This window comes from Nilaparvata lugens, chromosome 3, assembly GCF_014356525.2.
Source record: "Nilaparvata lugens isolate BPH chromosome 3, ASM1435652v1, whole genome shotgun sequence".
Taxonomy (NCBI): domain Eukaryota; kingdom Metazoa; phylum Arthropoda; class Insecta; order Hemiptera; family Delphacidae; genus Nilaparvata; species Nilaparvata lugens.
The window spans coordinates 62,944,130-62,965,332 of NC_052506.1; the positions used below are offsets into that span (position 1 = coordinate 62,944,130).

The following is a 21,203-nucleotide window of genomic DNA, read 5'->3' on the forward strand; positions in this document are numbered from 1 at the left end:
TCAAAAATAGTATATTATGCTTTTTTCTACTCCCATGTTGCTTATAGTATAGAGTTGTGGGGAGGCACCGCTGATTTTCATTTCCAAAGGATTTTTAAACTGCAAAAGAGAGCTGTACGATATATGGCTGGTTTTAAGTATAATGAGTCTTGTAGAGAGGCATTTGTTTCTTTGAATGTTCTCACCTTACCTTCTATTTACATATACAAGTTATTAATTTTTACCCATAAACATATCTCGAAACTGGTTACGAATGCAGAAGTACACGATCATAAAACCAGAAGTAGAAACAATATAGCTTCAAGACAGAATAGGTTGAAACTGTATGAGAAAGTACCTTCTTATATTGGTTCTAAATTATACAACAAATTGCCTGCAGAGCTGAAATCTAAGTCGATAAGCATTTTCAAAAGTCGTTTATACAGCTTTCTTGCTGACAAGGCCTACTACAGAATTATAGATTTCTGTGATAACTAGTAGATATTGGCACTTACAAGTTGTATATTAGCACTTACAAATTATTGTATAAATACAAGTATAAGCGCATTGTATTAATTGTATCTCTATGACGATGTTCAACTGTTCATTGTATTACATATGATTAACTGTGTTGAATAAATTTATATCTCGTCTTATCTTATATTCTTTAAAATAGTTGTTTAGTTCAGTAATGAGGCTGAATTCAGTAATGAAAGACGTCTGAGAGGTAGCAGAGTAGAACAGTTGCTGATTGATAGATTCGAATATCCAAAAATTCTATAAGCTAAAAGAAATTTGGACATGAAGAAACATTTTCTTAAAAACTTTAGTAATGAATAGATTAATCACGACTTCATCAACGATTTCTTTATACAACACATGACACTTAATAGTGCTAATAAGATCGAGCCCATTGATGAATTATTATCTTGAGCAGAATGAGCTCTTTCATAAAGAATCGATTAAGCTGGGATAGATAACCTCGACCCACATAAAAACGTGTAACCGTTTTTAGTATTGCATGAATGCAAATTCATTTACACCATTGCAATTTTTCAGACAATTTCTTTGCACAGTCAATGATGGTTCTAGTATTATCAGAGATCATGTACAGTATCTGGTGCATAGCTCACATTCAAGTGTGGGTCGAAGTTGATAAAAGTACGGATATTAAGTTCAAAATGATAGTAAAATAGTTGGAAGTTTGTACAAAAATGAAAAAAAGTAGATGACAAAGAAATTTTGACGATAATCGAAACCGATTAGCATGATTATGCTGTGGAAAGTGGAGGTTATGAACAGTTCATCAGCTTCAAGAACATAGAGCAGGAAATGAAAGGTCAAAACGATGGCAACACGGATCAATCAAGGTCATCATCGAAAGAAAAGTGAAAGGTCTCTAATGCATGAGTGAATCTTGCATGGAAAACTATCAAAAACTGAACTGCAATTTTGAGCAAAAATATCCACTGAGAATAGGAAGTTGAGATGAATCAATAGTATTAGAGTTGAGATGAAGAATAGTAGTAAAAAATAGAAAAAAAATACTTGAATTTTCAATCTTAAGTTCATGAAAAAATATAAACTAAAAAAATAATTCATATCTAGGTTTACTATTTTTATCCAATACAGGAAAATTCGTACGTCTAAAATTATGAAAAGCCATTTTTAAAAGCCTTATAAGCCAAATTATTTGAAACCCATAATGAATGATCAAATATTGATCATTTCAATAGATTTAACAGAATGTTATTTCAATTATAATGTCTCATTTTTTGCCTTAGGTACTGATTCCCATTGTCTTTAATCCAGTACTTCCAAATGCGGATTCTATTACTGGAGAATGAATGTTAATCACCTTACTCAGTACAGTATTAATTATTATTATTATTGTACCGATGGAAAGTTTGGATAGATTTCTAAAAACGGAAAACCTTTTATTATAGAAATCTCTATTGACGCTGTAATCAATTTCTATAGTGTAATGTAAAAATAAGGATTGCGGCAAGCATTATTTTATTTTAATACCTTAACCACTGATTTCTTTGGCCGAAATCATTACTCTTGAAAATGTCAAATAATTAGCACGACCTATAATAACCGCAATAAATTGAATTAACACACTGAACACCCAGTGTTTTTGGTCAATGTATAATAATGAGGGCATCTATTTTTATTTATTTGTATAAATTTGTAATCAAGTGTAATAGATATTAGAAAAGCGTTTAAAAATAAGGCTTGAATATTATATTGACAAAAACATATTTTTAAGAGTATTGAAGATAAGATGCTATTATAATTATGAGACTGATTTTCCATTGTAAAAAAATCAGTATCAATACAATAACAAATTGTGTTGAAGTAACTTGGCAACATTTTAAATGATGATAACCTTTGGCGTGGATATTGAGTTTCGTCTCCTCCTACAACTCTTCAATAAAAAATTAAATGGAACAGTGAACAGTCGATGAAAGATAACATTTCCATAATTCAGCTAAAGGCCTTCACAGAAAGTACTCAACTGCATTAGCAATCAGCACGTGCCAATAACTTCTAATATACACGCAATTTTCAGCAACTGCTAGGGATTCTTTCTGAAATAAAAATTACTACTCAACATACTGTTTTATTTGACATTGAGTAAGTTATTTCCTTCAAATGGGAGTCTGAGATTTAGGCATGGGGGATGAGGTGAATTATGATAAAGAAAAGAAGGTGCAGGAATCAAACCAGTTACAGCTGGTGGAACGAACAGTTTGAATTGAGAACCAACAGTCCTAACCAAGGTATCTAGAATACATAATTGTATAGATACAAGTTATAGAAATGGTCTAAGGTCCTAACCAACTGGGCCAAGTAAGCAGTCATAACGCAGTAGTAATAAAATATTTTCAAAGTATAAGTACAGTACATAGAATATACGGTGAGAAATCCAACCAGGGACCAATAGATCCAGGACAGAGACGAAAGTAATTGATGTCAGTAGCGAAGTCAGTAATTGATGTAATAATATTTTTGCAATGTACAATGATCATGTTATGATTCAAATTCAACAAGATGCAAACATCACAAATTTCAACTACACATGAGAAAATTTTCAGAAGATTTTATTTTTGTTGAGAAGAATAATAGTTCCTCCAAAATTCTTTTAATATTTTACGTATGAAGCCTCCTTTAAGCTGCGTTTACACCAAAGTTATTAACAAAATGTTTATTTCTCCGTCCTTATAGATTCTATTAGATTGAACATAACTTATTATACACATGATTCACATGAAAATATGTGTTTGTCAAGTTCCGTTCAATCTAATAGAATCTATAAGGACGGAAAAATAAACAGTTTGTTTAATCACTTTGGTGTAAACGCAGCTTAAAGGAGGCTTCACACGTAAAATATTAAAAGAATTTTGGAGGAACTATTATTCTTCTCAACAAAAATAAAATCTTCTGAAAATTTTCTCATGTGTAGTTGAAATTTGTGATGTTTGCATCTTGTTGAATTTGAATCATAACATGATCATTGTACATTGCAAAAATATTATTACATCAATTACTGACTTCGCTACTGACATCAATTACTTTCGTCTCTGTCCTGGATCTGAAGAATTTTGGAGGAACTATTATTCTTCTCAACAAAAATAAAATCTTCTGAAAATGTTCGCATGTTTAGTGAGCATGTTTTGTTATAATGATATGCTTGAAAGATTCCAAATTGAAATATATTTGAAGATTCGTATTTAGAATAAGTGAATTTAATAAAAAAAGAATATTCAATATACGTCATCATTATTTCTACTTTTCTAATCGATTACTGCAGTTATGTAATATCACTTGACAAATTAATAATTAACCAGTTTCATTTCTGTATTTATTCTGTGATAAGTTTGGTCTAATTAATAGAAAAGCAAACAATACATCTAATAGTCCCGGATTCAAATTTGATATTCAACGAAATATACGAAATTGTATTCATACAAAACAAGATTTTGATTTGAGTAGATTCGTTGAATTGATCTTATCAATAAATAAATGCTAACATAACAAACAGCAATTCGACTACGGAATATTAATCAGCAAAATTATTATCGGAGTTGGTGAAACAGAGGAGCAGATGAAAGCATTGAGAATATTTCAAAATGCTCCTTATTATAAGATGTCGTATCTGAGTTGAATCTCGGGAGCATAAAGTGGGGAGACGGCCAATAGCGCAGGAGCGCCGCCGACGCGTATGTACTACCTGTTCGAAAAATACGACGAGGAAAATGAAGAGGTAGCGTTTAATGAATATCTGTTGCCATGGGAATATTGAAAATCAATACGATTAAAATCGAGCCCGGCGTTCGCACGTGGCATAGATGCTTGTCGAGATGAATGGCGATATGGAGTGTACAATGAAACATTCAGCCCTCTCAATCAATTGCAATAAAGTAAACAACATAATCGTACCTCAACTGTTGACATGATACGTAACCTGTTTTATTCATATTACCCCCTACAAGCGAGGAACTACGTTTTGAGATTTCGTCTACAAAATAATGAAGTGAGAATTGAATGAGTCCTAAAATACTATCAGAAAATGTTCGTTTCTATATTTTTTTAGCAGATACACTGAAACGACGGATAAAATATCAACAGAAATAATTATTGGTTAGAACAATTCTTATTTGAACAAATTGACCTGAAAATGTTTCTACAAATTTTATGCTTTAATATTATACTGAAAATAATAATTTCATAACACTCAGAGTTAGAATCTACGGAGAAAATCAAATGTATCCTATCAGTAGATTTAGACCCATGGTTTGTTGATCAATTTCAACTGAAATTCAATTGTTGAATGCTCATAAATATTGCAAGTAAAATAATATAATATAGTATTCCTACCCACAATTCACATTTATCAACCTTTACCTGGTCAAAATGCAATATCCAATAATTTGTTGAATAGAAAAATAGATAGCAACTAACAACGATTCGTAGCGATGTATGACACATTCATGAACTTGAAGCACCCACCGTATTTATAAAATATACTTGGATCAATACTTTTTGTACAGTTACATTATACTATACAGTTTTAACACGATACTTTGTCCATTGTAATATTATTCATAATGCAATTAAAATATCATGCTCAGTAAGATAGGAATTGGACAGTAATTTAGATTAAGAACTCTATGTTATCACAAGATTAGAAAAAAGCGTGCAATACTACTTACGGGCTTCTTTTCAGCAGCAGTTTTCGAACGAAGTTTGCCCGTTGGCGTCGGCTCTTCTCCTTCGCTACTTGCACTTGACATGTCCTCAGTGGAGCCAGGCTCCTTCTTCACCAGCCGGTTCTCCTTGTCACTGAATGATGCTAATGTACAGTACGATCCTTTGTTTTCGCCGAACCTAAAGTGATAAAAAACGGCATAAGGCAAAGATTGAACAAAGCTTCCTCTGTAATGACGAAATGCGGCAGATAGCCATCATGAACAATACTTGAGGTTGTCTAAACCACATTCAAATTCAAATATTGACCCAAGTTTTTGCATGTGATAAGTTGAAGGTTTTCATAATGATCAAAGAATGAATATTACATTAGAAAATATTTTCTGTGGTCAAGTCAATAGTTCAATAAATGGAAGAAATGAGTGGATTTCGTCAGCATTCAACTCCAGACAATTATAGAAAATATTGAGAATTAAGACTTTATACAGTATTGTTAAGAATATATATTACTATATAGTTAAGGCCCATGATATGCACACACACTTAAAAAAACAATATTAGTCAATAACGTAATAATATTTAAAGAACTTCTCCTTTACACCATTAAAATATCTTTAAAACACACGAAACAGGCCAATGTTTGACATAACTATTGTCAGCGATGATTGATATCAATATTGTGGTACAGTAGGCCTACTATGTTTTAGCGAGCTAAATAATGTGGTATTGACTTCACCCACCCAGTATTTCATATGCTGATTGTTAATTTCAATATTGTTAACCGATGTATTGTAAAATCCTATTATATTAAGCGAGCAATTTCTGTACATATTTTTATATTTATGTGGTTAATTTTAAATCTGTTTATCTGGTTATTTATGACCAACGGATCTCGAAAACGGCTTTAAATATTTTCACGAAATTTGGAACATAGTAGGTTTATGATATAAAAATTCGATTGCACTAGGTCTCATCCCTGGAAAAACTTGATGAAGGACATTAAAAGGATAATAATTCATCCTTGGAAAAACAGCTGAGTCTTTCGTCGTCTGTGGATAATAAAGTGAGTGAGCGAGTGCATCTGTGGAAAATCAAAATATCTCATCCCCGAAATTCATAAACTGACGTATAGCCAGCTGTTAAACATAAACACGACATAAAAGCTAAATAAACCTTAAGGGTTCGAAAGGTAAAATTATCCATAATTGATAAAAAATATATATATTTTAAATAAAAACATATTATTGCAATGTTTCCAAATTCATCAAAAAAGTTAATTTTTATTTTTCTTTTAATTCTTAAACCATAAAACTTTTTTAGCAGATGCACTCAACTGCTGGGGGGCTCCTCTTAATCAATCAGTTATGTCATGAAAAATTGTTATCTAGTAATTTTAATCAACTTGATCAAAATATCTGATTTGTTGACATAAAATGGTATATCATTCTAAATTAAAGTATATCAGAATTTTAAAATCGAATCATTATTTTACAGGTTCAAGTGGGGTCGCAGAGTATCGCCAGCCCTTAAAACCATCACAGCCAAAAAAATTGGGACGAATTGAGCTATTTCGTCAAACTGGGACGACGACAAACTAGGTCGCTTCACGCACAAGACAAGCTTGGCTTACTCGCAGAAATCCATGTTTTCTTGTTATTGTTTGTGGTACCGTTAACGGAAACTGATTTAAAACTAGCTGGTATATGAAAGCTCAATTTATTAAAGAATCCATACTCTTTCAAAAAATAATTTATATAAATAATAATACATTTCAATATAATATTAACGTTTGTATAAGTAATAAATAGTATTCCATTTTATTCATCATATTCAACTATCAATTTCGAGTAACTGGTCAAGCAGTCAACGGTTCGGTCAATAGAATTTTTCTATCGAGTAGAGCGAGGATGATGATCATCAATAATATTAGAATTACTAACCTATAAAATAGATAACCCAATTGACCACCTTCTCTGATCTGAGCCTATAAATATCTTAGTTTTGTTTCCAATACAGTAAGATACTAGAAGGAGATTTAAGAAAAAATGATATTAACATTATGCTTTCATAAATTTATTGATTCCCTGAATATGATGGAATTCCCCAATTTAGGAATATTACTAAAACTAATGATAACTCCTATAAACACTTTTAATAGGCCTATTTACTTTTCAGCCTTTTTAATGTTACTACAAACTAAGAGGAGGAATACAGGTTCAGTGCTGCCAAAAAATGATAGATGTAAAATAGGAATAGACCCAGTTTGTCTTTCACTGTTCCACTTTGGTGGCGTCCGTAAAAACTGACCATTTTTTTGGTGAGTGGCGGCTTTCAGGGCAGATGGAACTCCGGCGACCCGTTCAAGTGATTACTGAGTGTTATTTTGTTATTCAATTTGGTTTGTAAACAATCTAAATTGGAACTTTTCTGTTTTCAAATGTTTAGACTGGAAATTGGATCTTAACTCAAGTGTATGGAACATAACCTACTTTTTGAACTATAAATCAAAATTCGGGGAAGAAACAGTTTTGGGCTGTGCATATTAGTCCTTCCTCAATCATTTTAATAAATTTTATTTTGTTTATCAATAAAATATCGGGGCACCAAGCTTGGCTCGTTATTTATCCTGTTATAATAAGCGAGCAATTTATTATATCTGGTTATATCTGGTATATTAATATATATTTATATCTTTATATTTATATCTGGTTATTTATGTTCAACAAATCTCCAAAACGGCTCTAACGATTTTCACGAAATTTGGAACATAGTAGGATTATGATATAAAAATTCGATTGGACTAGATCTCATTCCTGGTGAAACAAGCTGAAGGACATGAAAAGGATAATAATTATTCATCCTTGGGAAAACAGATGATAATTTCGTCGTCTATTGATGATTGAAGTGAGTGAGCGAGTGCATGTGTGTGGGACTCAGCTGTCGAACTTTTGTAATCATTCAATCAGGTACTTAGTGCCGGTTGCACAAAAGCCGGTTAAGTTTAATTTCACTTCTGATCAATTCCAGTAGAACCAATCTTTTTGAAATGGTCTTCCCTGATTTGGTTCACGTGAAATTAATCAGGATTAAAATTTAACCGGCTTTTGTGCAACCAGGCCTTTGTGATGTTCAAAGTTAATCATTATTTTACAGTTTTAAGTGATTAATGAGTGTTATTTTGTTATTCATTGGTTTGTAAACAATCTAAATTAGAACTTTTCTGTTTTCAAATATTTGGACAGAAAATAACATAAGTTTGTGGATTTGAGTGAAATTTTCAATATTTTTTTGCAATTGTGAAGGAAGAGTTTTGTTTGGATTCGTATTTGGAAATTGATCAATCTAATAAATTCAAAATTGTAGTAGATACATTTTTTGGACTCAAAATTATGTACGAATTATCATTTAAGTTACGTAAGTAGCATAACCTTTAGACTGTGTATTCCAAATTAAGGTTTGAAGCAGTTTTGGGCAAATGCCTGTTGTTTTTACCTGAATTGTATTTGCATATGAATAAATAAATAAATAAATAAAATTGGACCTGAATTCAAGTGTATGAAACATAACCTACTTTGTGGATTAATTTATAGTGTATAAATCAAAATTCGGGGAAGAAACAGTTTTGGGCTGTGCCTGTTAGTCCTTCCCCAATCATTTCAAAGAATTATTGTGTTATGCTTATCAATAAATAAATAAATAACGAGCAAAGATATTATAAATAACCAGATAAGTAACCAAATATATAAATATATACCGAAATTGCTCGCTTAATATAATAGGATAGAAAACGAGCGTAGCTCGGTGCCCCGATATTCTAATATGAATACAGGATAATATTCATTCCATACTTCGTGTAATCCCAAGTTTATATTTTTATATAAATTTCAACTCTTTCTATTTCTATTTTTTCTATTTATTTATTCATAATTTTTACAAAGTAGCACTGATTGGGAGAGAAAAACTAAGGATATTCCTTGTACTATTTCTCTCCCAAATTTAGATAACATTTTAAAAGTCCGAAATAGGGTTATGGTTTCACTTTTCTAAAATTTAGTCCATTCTTACTAAAAAACAACTAAAACTAAGAATTTTAAATTTTGACGGTTGAAAACAGAATAAAAAACAAAAATATCACACTCAAATCACCATTAATTGGAACATTTTTGCGTAATTTGACAAAATTTAGAGCCAGAAAAACACAACTCACTATTCAGAACAGCTTTTCACTTTCACATCATTATTATCTCAATCACGAACTGAGAGACAATGGAATTATACTGAAAATAATTTGCTGAACAACAATTTTATTGACATGATAATACGATAAACGAGAGCTATCGAGCCTATGACATGAAATGCCTGTAATGAGTTTCCGGCTCTAGTTTTATTTTTCAACTTAACACGTCTTTTGATATAGAAGTAGTTTTCTTTGGATTACATAATATTCATTCTTCTCTAAATTATTGAAAGGAAAAACGTGTTTTCTTCAAGGGGTTCAATATTGATAACAAAATTTTCTTTTTCCTTTTGGAATTCTGTTCTTACTACTTGATAGTAACGATACAATAATATTTATTGAGTTTCAAGGTAGGTAAAATCTGAGCTATAAATGAACACAGGAAAAACGGAAAAAGCGTGGAAAATTACATAAAAAAATTATTCACATGCAAGTATTCAATTATTATTTCCACGTTGCGTTTTTGGGAGTTTCTGTTTTTATGTTTTCCAATTTTTATTGATTCTAGAATTATGAAATAAATAATTCTCAATACCATGTTTACTCCAGGAAAACATTAGAACAGAAAAACTCTCAAAATTTGATTGATTCTGGAATTATGCAATAAATAATTTCCAATACCATGTTTACTCCAGGAAAAAATAAAAACAGAAAAACAACTTCAATACAAAGTTTACGTAACTCAAAAACAACATCAACTTATGGTTCTAAAATTTTATCATTCTATAAATTAAACATTCAGTATTTACTAATGTTTCTATTGTAACTGCAGAAAAGTTTTTCCCATTTTTGATTCAATAGAGAACTCAAGTTGGATTAAAATGCTGCTGTATTGAAATCACATATGATGGATTATTCCATTGCATTAAATTCATGCTTGGCTTTGAAGCAGTTGTTTACCATTATTATGATCAAAAAGATGTAGGAAGATGGTAAAATGCCAGACTTCTTTGTAGACATTGAAGTGCTACAATCAAAGATCAGTGTTATTGGATTTGAAGTGCATGAGAGTTCTTTCGGACGTAAAGTTTACATGAATGAATCATTTAGCCGAAAAACAAAATCTGATAAGTAAATAATGAATTGTCGACGCTCTCGAATCGATAGTTTGACTCGAACAAGTGTTGTTGTATCTTTCATGTCATGCGGGAACAAACAAACAATCGGCGTTGACGTTCCTACAAAACTACTTTCAATGGCAATGCAATTACGATTTCGTAGGACACTTATTTCAGAGAATGCCAGATGTGTATGTTGATAACTTTACTTCACTAAATTAAACTACATAACTAAATTGAGTAACTGGATATTTATGGATTGTGTGATAAATTGGTTACTAATATGAGAAGGAGTTCGATTAGATTTAGTAATGTAAGTAGTTCCTTCAAGGGAGGGACATAACTATATTACAAATCAAGAGCGACTAAAGTGATACAGTATATTACAATTCAAAATAATATACAGTATGTTATAATCAAGTATCAATAGCTAATAATTCATGTATGCAATTGACAATTCTTAGACGTTGTTTCAAGTAGTATGAACAAACTATATTTTTAATTATGAGTCATCCAGTATGGGCCAACGAACGTACACCTTCTGACTTGGAAAATACTAAATTATTTTATAATTAACATCTATCCTAGACATGAAATCAACTCATTACTGATAAGATTAGCCTATTAATCAGTCAAGTTAAATACACATCTAGGAATAATTTTTCGAGAAATAAATTAACCACATAGTGTTATCTCTAGCTTACTTTGTGTGTGCGGTGCTCACATGCCATGATAATACAAGTGTTGATTGAATAGCATTGAGCTTTGATATGAGACTTTGAATGTCTAAATAACTTAAAGGCATTTTTAACTTTAGTAAACTACCTTTAGTATACTCTTGTACATTATACATGACTAAATATATCAAATTCACGTAATATTGCAAATTATATTTAAATTTTCCAGATGTAAAAACAACGCTTGCATTGTTTGCATTTACAAAACACGCTTGCATTTACTAGAGATCACGAATAGTGTATTCTAGGAGCGTAAATAGAATGAGTCCTGATAAGATTGTACAATAACATTATTGGACTCATCATGAAGATTAGACTATAAACTAAACAAAAATTGGTTTAATGAACCCAAATCAAAAATATTGTACGTGCTTCAAGTTCTAAATGCATTCGTTGGGTAGATAAATTTTCCAACCAAGTAGCCTGGTTATTACTTATGGCCGGACAAGAAGAAGTGAGTTTAATTTCTAGTTGCTTGATAATGTATGAATTAATTGTGTTGGCAGCGGTGCGGTGACTGCTGTCTTTGTCCTTCAACCCAACATCCTATTTCACTCGTACACAACAACATTGCAACACTCAAACTGGTTCCTTCAATAGTCACTAGTCACTAGTCAACAGCAAACCAACGACACACAAAATAATGTAAACACCGCTCAATTCACTTGAACATCTCAATTCTGTCACCGGCTACAAACCAATCAAACAATCACTCTTCAGAGGGGTTCTACTAAAAACAGCTATATCTTCACTTTCACTTATTCATTTGTACAAATAACACTTAAATTGAATTATGAAAAACGAATTCATCAATGACGTAATGCCCAAATTAAGATATAATAATCTGAAAACACAAGATATCTTCAAATTTCAGAAATTGGACATACAGAGTGGGGCAGGGAAATGAGAAATTTCGGAAAAAGTAATTTCCACGAATACATTTGAAAAACTAGTAAATTACTAATGAAATGGCATGTATCCATCATGCAATTAATTGTCCTACAGTCACAGTCAAAATGTACCTCTATACTTTCTTTTTAAGGCGACATCAAAAATATGTTCTCTCATTCGGCGGTCACAGGCTTTCAAGTTATGAAATTTAATTCCTCTAGGTTCATTCAAGTGTTTCATTCTTGAGTGAAAATCTTGAGAAATGACAGTGATTTTGTATCATTGTTTTACTTTAGTTCATAAAATGTTGTAGGACGTGTACGGTACACCTTACACCTTGCCTATATATAAGTTATAAGTTACAAATTATAATTAATTTCATTTAAAACTAAAGCCAGTGCTTTTTATGTCTTGATTTCGTACTATCAAACTATTCTAATAAACATTTGAGGTGTTTTCTGAGTCATAACAAGACTAAATACAGTTCTTTATATTTATTGATTTTTTTATATTCAAATAGGGATGAATGAATAGTACATGCTTCAATCTAATAATAACCTAGACGATTTAAAAAGGTTGAAAGAGAAAATTACGATCTATATAAAATGGTAGTAATTGTTTTTTTTAATTTTATCAAAATAAACAACAATGTAATAGATTGTCAGACAATGGAGATTGACATTTTAGTAACCCCTAAAAATGAACATTGAAATAACTTCAGCTTTAGCAAAGCAAAAATCTTAAAACCAGGCCAAACAGAAGGCTGAGTGGCCCATTAGATAAGACCGGCACGGATCAAAGATAACAATATTCAGCCCTGGAAATTGTCTAATGCCATACTGTATAAACTATAATATGAAAGAGAGCAGATGAATGCGACTCAAGTAAACAGCATTGATCGTTAATCGGCATCTAAATACAGGAAGAGGAAGAATAGCCTAGCTTCAATAGAGCACTTCACTCAAGATAAATAATAGCTAAGAAGATAAGAGCGCTAAAACACATCTGGAACTGCCACTAAAGCAAGATAAAGTACGAGATACACCGATATGAAAAAATCGTATTCTGGGTCCACTTTCAATTCAAATGAATACGACGGTCACTTTTCATCGATAAACATGGCTGTATTCAGAATAAAAAACTAAAGCAGAATATAATTAAATTGTATATGAAATCAATAGGAAAACAATCTGTGTATGTTAATCTATTAGTAAAACAGTGCAAAAAGTATCGTCGAACAAAATCTAATACTGTAATAGAATACGGTTAGTATCATAGGCTCATAGTACAATATAGTATCACAGTGGAAGAATATTAGAATTGCTGTACAAGCGATCATGTTACAGCCGATGAAAAACAGAACAATAATAGATCGGTAATCTGTTGATAACATAATAATGTGGTGAGCGACGTAATAGTTGACGAACTATTTAAAGATTATACGAGCAGCAGCATAATCAAAAACTTTTGTATTGATCAGTTGTATTTGAATATTTATTTTTTCATTTTCAGATTCATCCACCTACCTTTCCATCAACGAAGACAAATAAACAACACGACACAATCTACGTTACATGGACATTTCTCATCAAGAATAAGATTTTACATACATTCGCTCAAATCGGACGGACATCTTCATCGGATGTACTCTAACAGGTTATCTGAGTGAGATTACACTTAATAATGCCATTCACTGATTCAATTGTATTCCTGAATCATGATTCCTATATTGAGATATTAAAAATTTTTTATCTACAATTAGCAATTATTATTTTTTATCAACTGGACTTCCCATCTACCCGCCTTCACAAAATTTCGACTGCCAGTCAATTTAAAATAGCTTGGACATTTTTGTCTGGTTCAGTACAGAATCCTATATTATATAAACAATCACAAACCACACACGAACAAGTACAATAGGTACAGTCTTTTAAAACTCAACTATAATAATGCCTAGTGATGTTACCTTATTTATGACGAATCTAGTTGTACCTTCTGAACAAAAATTGTTAAAGATAAAACTCATAAGTACAATAGTGGTGAATGAGAGACTACTGAGGAGTTTCAAATTCACCAGTATTTGCATAATTACTTGAGTACCGTATGCTGTATTGACCACTTGACCAGGGTTGAAGAGTATTCTGAACTGATTTTAGGACCTAAACGGGATTTGGATTAGGTTTTCCACAAATTACAATTTTTACGGCTTTATAAACATAGAATCACAAGAATGATGATGCATCCAAGAATCGTGGTTTGAAAGAGCAGTTCCGTTTCACACTTTCCATGGAATTATTACAAACAGGATTGGAACTTTATGGTTTAATAAAGTTCCAATATGTTATCTATAATTGATTTGTTTCAGCATACAATACTGCGGTGCATTTCTCAAGGACCATTTAATGGATAACTTAGAAATAGGTATTTTGGTCTATTACACTTGTAACAGTAATATGTTGAAGAATTAAGAAATCAACAAATAAGCCAATTGAGAGAAGGTCAGTGACTGCTAAACAGGTATTTCTATTGTGACTGACAGTATACTCATATAAATATAGTCCGTTTGAGTCAGATGGACATTTTGATCATAGTAATAATATTAGGCCTAAAATATAAATATATTATGGATTTACAGAAGCATCATTCAAGTGGTTGAAATAATTTACTACCGATAGATTGCATGTAGTGAAAATTGAGGATAGAAAACTGAGAATTTTGAATCATAAATATAGAAAATTTTCTAGTTGAAAAGAGGAGTACCACAGGGAACGGTTCTTGGTCCAATACTGTTTTCACTTTATATAAATGGCCTTCCCAGTAATATGCCTATTGCAAGCAGCGTTCTCTTTGCTGACGATGCAAACTTTCTGATTATTGGGAATGACCAACAACAGAGACAGAGACAGGGAAATTATGTTCTGGAAAGCATTGGAGTTTGGTGTAGAGCAAATAAGCTGAAGTTTCTACAAGAAGAAGATTAACATTCAAAAGACGTTATATGGATTTTTAGAAACGTAGTTCTAACCGTCCTACAATATCAAATTTTGTGGATTTCCAGTTGGACACAGAGGAAATCAGCTTCACTGATGTTTGTAGCATCTTGGGAATCAAAGTTGACTCTCGATTGAAATGAAAGGATCATGTTGACGAGATTTTGAAACGACTTAGTAGAGCGACATTAGCCATCTCAAGATTCACAAGAGTATGAACCAGAAAGTGATATTCTCTGCTTATTTCGGTTAATTCCAGTCGCTGCTAACATATGGTTTGATATTTTAGGGTACTTCTGCTGAAATTATCAGGTAATCAGGATGATGCTTGAGAAATGAACGCCATGCCGTTCAACTGATTCGAGACGCAAAAATTGTCACTCTTCCCTGCTTGTTCATACTTGAGTGTCCTCTCTACGGATTTCAACATAGAGCTTAGTGGACAAGAGGATCTGAACTTCGTGGCTATCATACTTGTTCGAGGAATGCTTCAAAAATGGATGCTCATAGAACGGCTTTTTTAGGGTAGTCCTGACCACAATAGTAGGAAAATATTATAAGCTCTCTGCCAAATAGTTTACTAGCAATAGAGAGCAAACCTTTGTTTAGGAATAAATTGAAAGACTGACTGCTCGAGAAGTAGTGTTTCTACAGTGCTACAGAACTTGAATGAAGACGATGAATTGATGATTTCTGTGTTCTGGAATAAATGTATTAATTTAACGTAATATCTATGTTTCTTTTCTTTATATCGCTATTGTAAATTCTATTGTTATGATGACGACTGTAAGACATACTCAGTTATGTACATGCAGAAATTACGGATATTATTACCAATAAAAACTTGAAAATAATATTGAGTGACGTGGCTGGCTTATGTCTGGTGTCCCAGTTTTCAGGTTGCACCTGATCATTCTCAGGTCCTCTGGCAGAACCTATCGACTGTTTTTAGGTAGCCGGGACCGACAATATAACTCGTACATGCGATATACAGTAGTGGCCCGAGAATATTGCTCATTGAAGAAGTGGATAGAAACAGTATTTCATATATAAGAAGTAGGCTATAGGCCAAACAAGGCTCAAATAGACAAATAATCAATGCAGTTCTTCAAAACAGCATTTCTGAATAATATACAGAGCTGTTGAATGTGATACAGATACAAGCCTTGTCTTTCTTGTCTGTGGTGATAATATTGCAGAGTATAAATGGCAATAGATAAAAAAGCATAAGATTCTTTGGCCAGCATGTTTTGATCAATTATAGGGATGAACTTAAACGGCTTCATTCTGGTAAATGTCCTTAGTAAATACAGTAATATCTACAGGTAATGTATTTAGTATTATTTAGTTGCTTCTATAAAAAGTATGCTATATGGATTGAACATTCTAAAATTACATGGACATCATCAAAGACAAGCATAACGTATAGCGACTATACTCCGTACAAAATGATTACTTTAGACTTGGGAGGGACATGCGCAGCAGAGAAGGCATACAGCGGTAGGGATACAACGGCGGTGATGTTGCCGTCCTGAACCGGCCAGCGTTCTCTAATTTTTTATTTCTAGTGAGTATTCAAGCGCTCATGTTAATCTTACGACGTTTCCTCTCTGAAAGTATTGAGTATACAAGTCTAATCGACAAATTGGCAACTGCGCTTCTACCTATGACTCTGTGTGCTCATGTTAATCTTACGACGTTTCCTCTCTGAAAGCATTGAGTTTACAAGTCTAATAGACAAATTGGCAACTGCGCTTCTACCTATGGCTCTATCCATCACTGTAATTGACTGATCTCCCTCCATTTCTCTGAACCGCATATTCCTCAAAGTCAAAAGTAATTTTGTACAGAGTATAATAATCCAGTCAACAAAAGGTTATAGAGGGGAAAAGTTTGGAAGACAATTTTCGACCCAGCACTTCTGTTTCTATAAGTTATTTTTTATAATTTTCGAGATATCCGCTCTTGAAGTTATAACACTAAAAAGAATGTTTCTTCTCCAAATTTGTTGCTATTTTTGCTCTTATAGGCTAACTTAGTCGATGGAAAAATCCATGCTGATTGTGAGCTTATGGAGAGCATCAAAATTCTCTTCAATTTAATACAGTGAATAATAAATATTTAATTTCACAAGTTTACGCATTAACCCACGACTGTTGCAGAAGCTTTAGTGTTGCGTTTGAAATCTTGAGTTTTGCAATAATATACCAATTGACAAAGGAATTTGGGGGTGACCAATTGAAAGAAATTTGGGGTTATGTTTTGAACATAATTTTTGACTTTGCAGCGTTGTTGGGACTAGTTAGAAGCTGAACATATCAAAAGCTTGCCAACGTTGGCTACCGCTGGCCTTGATTGGGAAAGCAGTGTGAATTGCAAGACCAACGCAGCCAAGCTTAGCAGGATGGCCCAGCTTACTGGGCCAATATGTGGACTAGGCCTAGGCATTAGATTTCCACAGCGATACGGTCATAACATCTAGTGGCAATGCCGTCAAAATATTCTCCTTACGGCAGTATTATAACTATTTTTCTTGAAATTCTCTCATCGCTATGGCACGTTACAAACCAGTCAAATTGTCCTTTATAGTAGTGATATTTGAAACCAAAGTAGCCTGCAAATTAAAATAGAAGTAGGGCCTGTATGTTACAGTTTAGAAATTATAACTCAATAAGAATAACTAGGCTATTTATGTGATGATTGTAATATGGAATTCTGACTTCCCACATCAGATGCATGTAGACTAAACGTTAATTATCAGGTAATGTAAAGTTTATGATCTCCATATTGCAAATTAGTGAATGCGATGTAGGGAATTACGGCTATTAAAAAGTTTAGCAGGATAGTATTCAGTACATTAGAATTAAATTGGAATTTCCAATATCAATAATTCTAATACAGTATCAATATCAAAAATTGTAGTGTGATTAACAACTAATAGAACCACTGACCAAAATTTGTTTTAATGATCGTGGCGGCAATGATTCATTCTAGGTTGTTATACCGGTAGGTACTTAACAATCGAGTCATAACTTCAATGTCTATTTCAATATGAATGTGTCATCTTGTGTTTATAAGTTGTCATTTGACAGGACTAACAATGTTATACTTGAGTCACTAATCAGACCTTTTCGAGTTACAAACAAAAAGAACCAAAATCATCATCTGTAGGCTTCCTCTGTCGACTTTTGTGGGACGGTAAGCAATCTACCTGCTTAACTCACTCAATCTAATTTAAAAATCAAATCAATTTTTCGGAGTTTTTCAAGTTTACAATAATCGTGAATCATGCATATAAACCCAAAAATATGAAAAATAAGGTACAGCAACAGCCACAGCTCTGAATTGAAATTGTTAAGAACATCAATTCCAACACAATACTGTTACTGATGCGCTTTTAATATTGAAGGTTACTAAATAATAATAGCCTAATAATAGATGTTAACATAAGAGGTGTAATATTCCAAAAAACCTTCAAAGAACGAGATTAACTAATTTTACTTGTCTACAGGTTAAACAAAGTAATAATTGAATTGCACCATATTGCAAGCTATACAATTACTTATTAAGTAGATAAATAAATTATAATGCGACTCACCGGCAGCAAACTTCGTTAGGATCCACCCAAAGTGTCAATTCCACTGGAAGTTTCATGTCTTCATACTTTATGCCACATGCTCGAGCTGCTTGTTCAAGGGTAGCATCCCTCCTGTCACGTTCATTTACTCTTATGCACCTATATCCCTGACCTTTAAAAGGTTTATCGGGAAACCAATGATTTTCAAAACGTTCAACAAGAAGTTCGGATAGACGCAACTTAAAATCTTCCAGCTGTTCTTTGTTAAAGTTTTCGCTTTTCTCTATCAGGCGGACTAAAAAGAGAACTGCTGCTGAGATTTCTTCTCGCATTGTAGTAATTTCTAAAGTTCAAACTAATATTGTGAATAAGTTTTGCGTGCAGCTTGACACACATAAGTGAATAAAATTAATCAAAGCCCTATTAAAGGCAGCAGAATTTACGCGTTTCTAATTCGACAAATCACTTGCACTATTCCGTATGTCACACAACCTCAAATAAAAAAAAATGCTTCCTCATGAGAGGCTCGAGGACTAGTACCGTAGTAACGTACGACAAACAGCAGTTCAAGCAAAATCTGCAAACAAAAACCTATTATAAGTAAATTTAAAACTCACAGCATTCCAAAACAATAATATAAACACACAATAACAACACACTTTCGCTACAATGTGGTAAGATAACCAATGGACTAGTCTATTTTGGCTTACGTAAATGGTACCAAATCAACTAGGCCAAAGAATTTCAACAAAGAAGAGTACTAAGGCAACATGTTAGAATAAAAGTACTGTACTTACATCAAATTAAAACTAAAAACTGGAATCAAATAATCACAAAGAGACTAGAGTACTAAAACTACAGCAACAATGGAAAAACAAGTGACGACGTGACGGCAGACGGCTGACCGAGCTACGTTTCTAAAATCGCAGCCGACCAATCACAGCGCTGCTTTCATTCATCTTTAGGAAACACGTGCTCTATATATTGCGACGTCATTTCGTTCTAGATTAGTAGGGCATTGGCCCCGTTGCCCGCCTAATTTAAATTGATTCTAGATCTGTTCAAAACAAAACTCTGTTATTGCTCGAATAAACAATTTAAATAATTGGAATCTTCGGATGAATTCGATAATTATATATATAGCATTATTTTTTCAAATGATAATTACTAGAAAACTTTTTGAATAATTGGCTAGATTAAAATAAAATATAATAATCATGCGGTAAAGTTTTGTGACACCACAAAAATATGAGAATTTAATCTTATGCGCAGATGATTCTACCTATTTTAATCGTTCTATCTTTGTTAATAATAACCTATCAAATTTTTATATAATTATCAAAATGTAATTCAAAAAATTATCAGGTAAACAATTTGAATTGATCAAACAATTTACAATACGGTACCTACATGCCTAGCTCTTTCTTTCTGTTGATTCTAATTTAACTTTTTGTACTTTTCAATAAGTTATTATTTACTTCACATAAAAATAAAATTTATTATCAATTTAAATAAATTTACTATCAATTTTATTGAGTTACTAATGTAAACAACGAAATTTTTATTTTAATCAAAATGTTGTCTAGGACACAACATGCACACTAGGCCTTTAGCATTTTGACACACACTACTTTCATTGACATGAACAATTTAATGATATTTCTGTAGTATGTATTCTTGCTTTGCATCGGAACTCCTTTGTTTTATTTGTCATTTCATCTAATAGAGGTTCTGCATTTACATTTCACGTGCTGCTACCGTACTATTATAAGTATTTTACTTTGTTATAGTTGATTTTTTGGTCTTCTGAACTGCTTAACTCCATTCCTAATAATTAGGAATTAACGGATTGACTTGAAATTTTAAACTTTTATACCATGAGGATCCGGCAGTAAGAAATTGTATATAAATGGATACCTAGCCCTTATCAACTGACAATTTTCACTTCTGAAAAAATTGCGCGTAACATTGTCAAGAAAATAGATTTTATTGAATTTCTATCACGATTTACTCAAAAATGGAATGAATGAATTTGTCAAATTTATATTCTAGATCGTCATTTTTTAGCTCTATCAACTGGCATGAGTCTCCTTTCTGGAAGGCTAGCTGGAGGTCCTTGAAAAAATGAAATTTGTAACTTCCTTCTCATGCATAGCCGTTATTCAAAAGAGCATTTGGTCGAGATAATACTGCAAAACAGCTTTTTTGGAGAAGTTTTTAAAATCATCAAATTCCACACATCTTCCGTTCCCGATTTCAGGAAGAAAAATTGCCACCACGCGAAAAGTCAGAGTTCGATTCCCAACCGGGTAAGTATTTTTTGAAAACTTCCAATAATGTTCAAACTTTCAACAATTAGTTATAAACTTTCATGAAAGGTGAACAATACAAAATGAATAGCTAATCTTTTCATCAGAAATAAAAAAATTGCCCCCTGCTAAGCGTCCATGGCGGTGCAGAGGGCGAAGCGCGAGTCAATAAAAATGTAAATGGATAATTAAGTTTATAATTCAATTTAGG

At 32.4% G+C, this 21,203-nt stretch overlaps 1 protein-coding gene across 2 annotated transcripts in view; it reads right to left on the minus strand.

Annotated features, from left to right (window-relative positions):
* Positions 1-19,622, minus strand: part of LOC111044182 (maternal B9.15 protein) — a 30,179-nt gene extending 10,557 nt beyond the window's left edge. For both annotated transcript variants that reach the window (XM_039424310.1, XM_039424309.1), the window contains exons 1-3: positions 19,481-19,622; positions 18,705-19,260; positions 5,199-5,373 (exon numbers count right to left, since the gene is read on the minus strand). In XM_039424310.1, coding sequence (XP_039280244.1) covers positions 5,199-5,373; positions 18,705-19,015 — 486 coding nt within the window. In that variant the 5' untranslated portion in view covers positions 19,016-19,260; positions 19,481-19,622. The remainder of the gene's footprint in view (positions 1-5,198; positions 5,374-18,704; positions 19,261-19,480) is intronic.
* Positions 19,623-21,203: the final 1,581 nt, after the last annotated feature.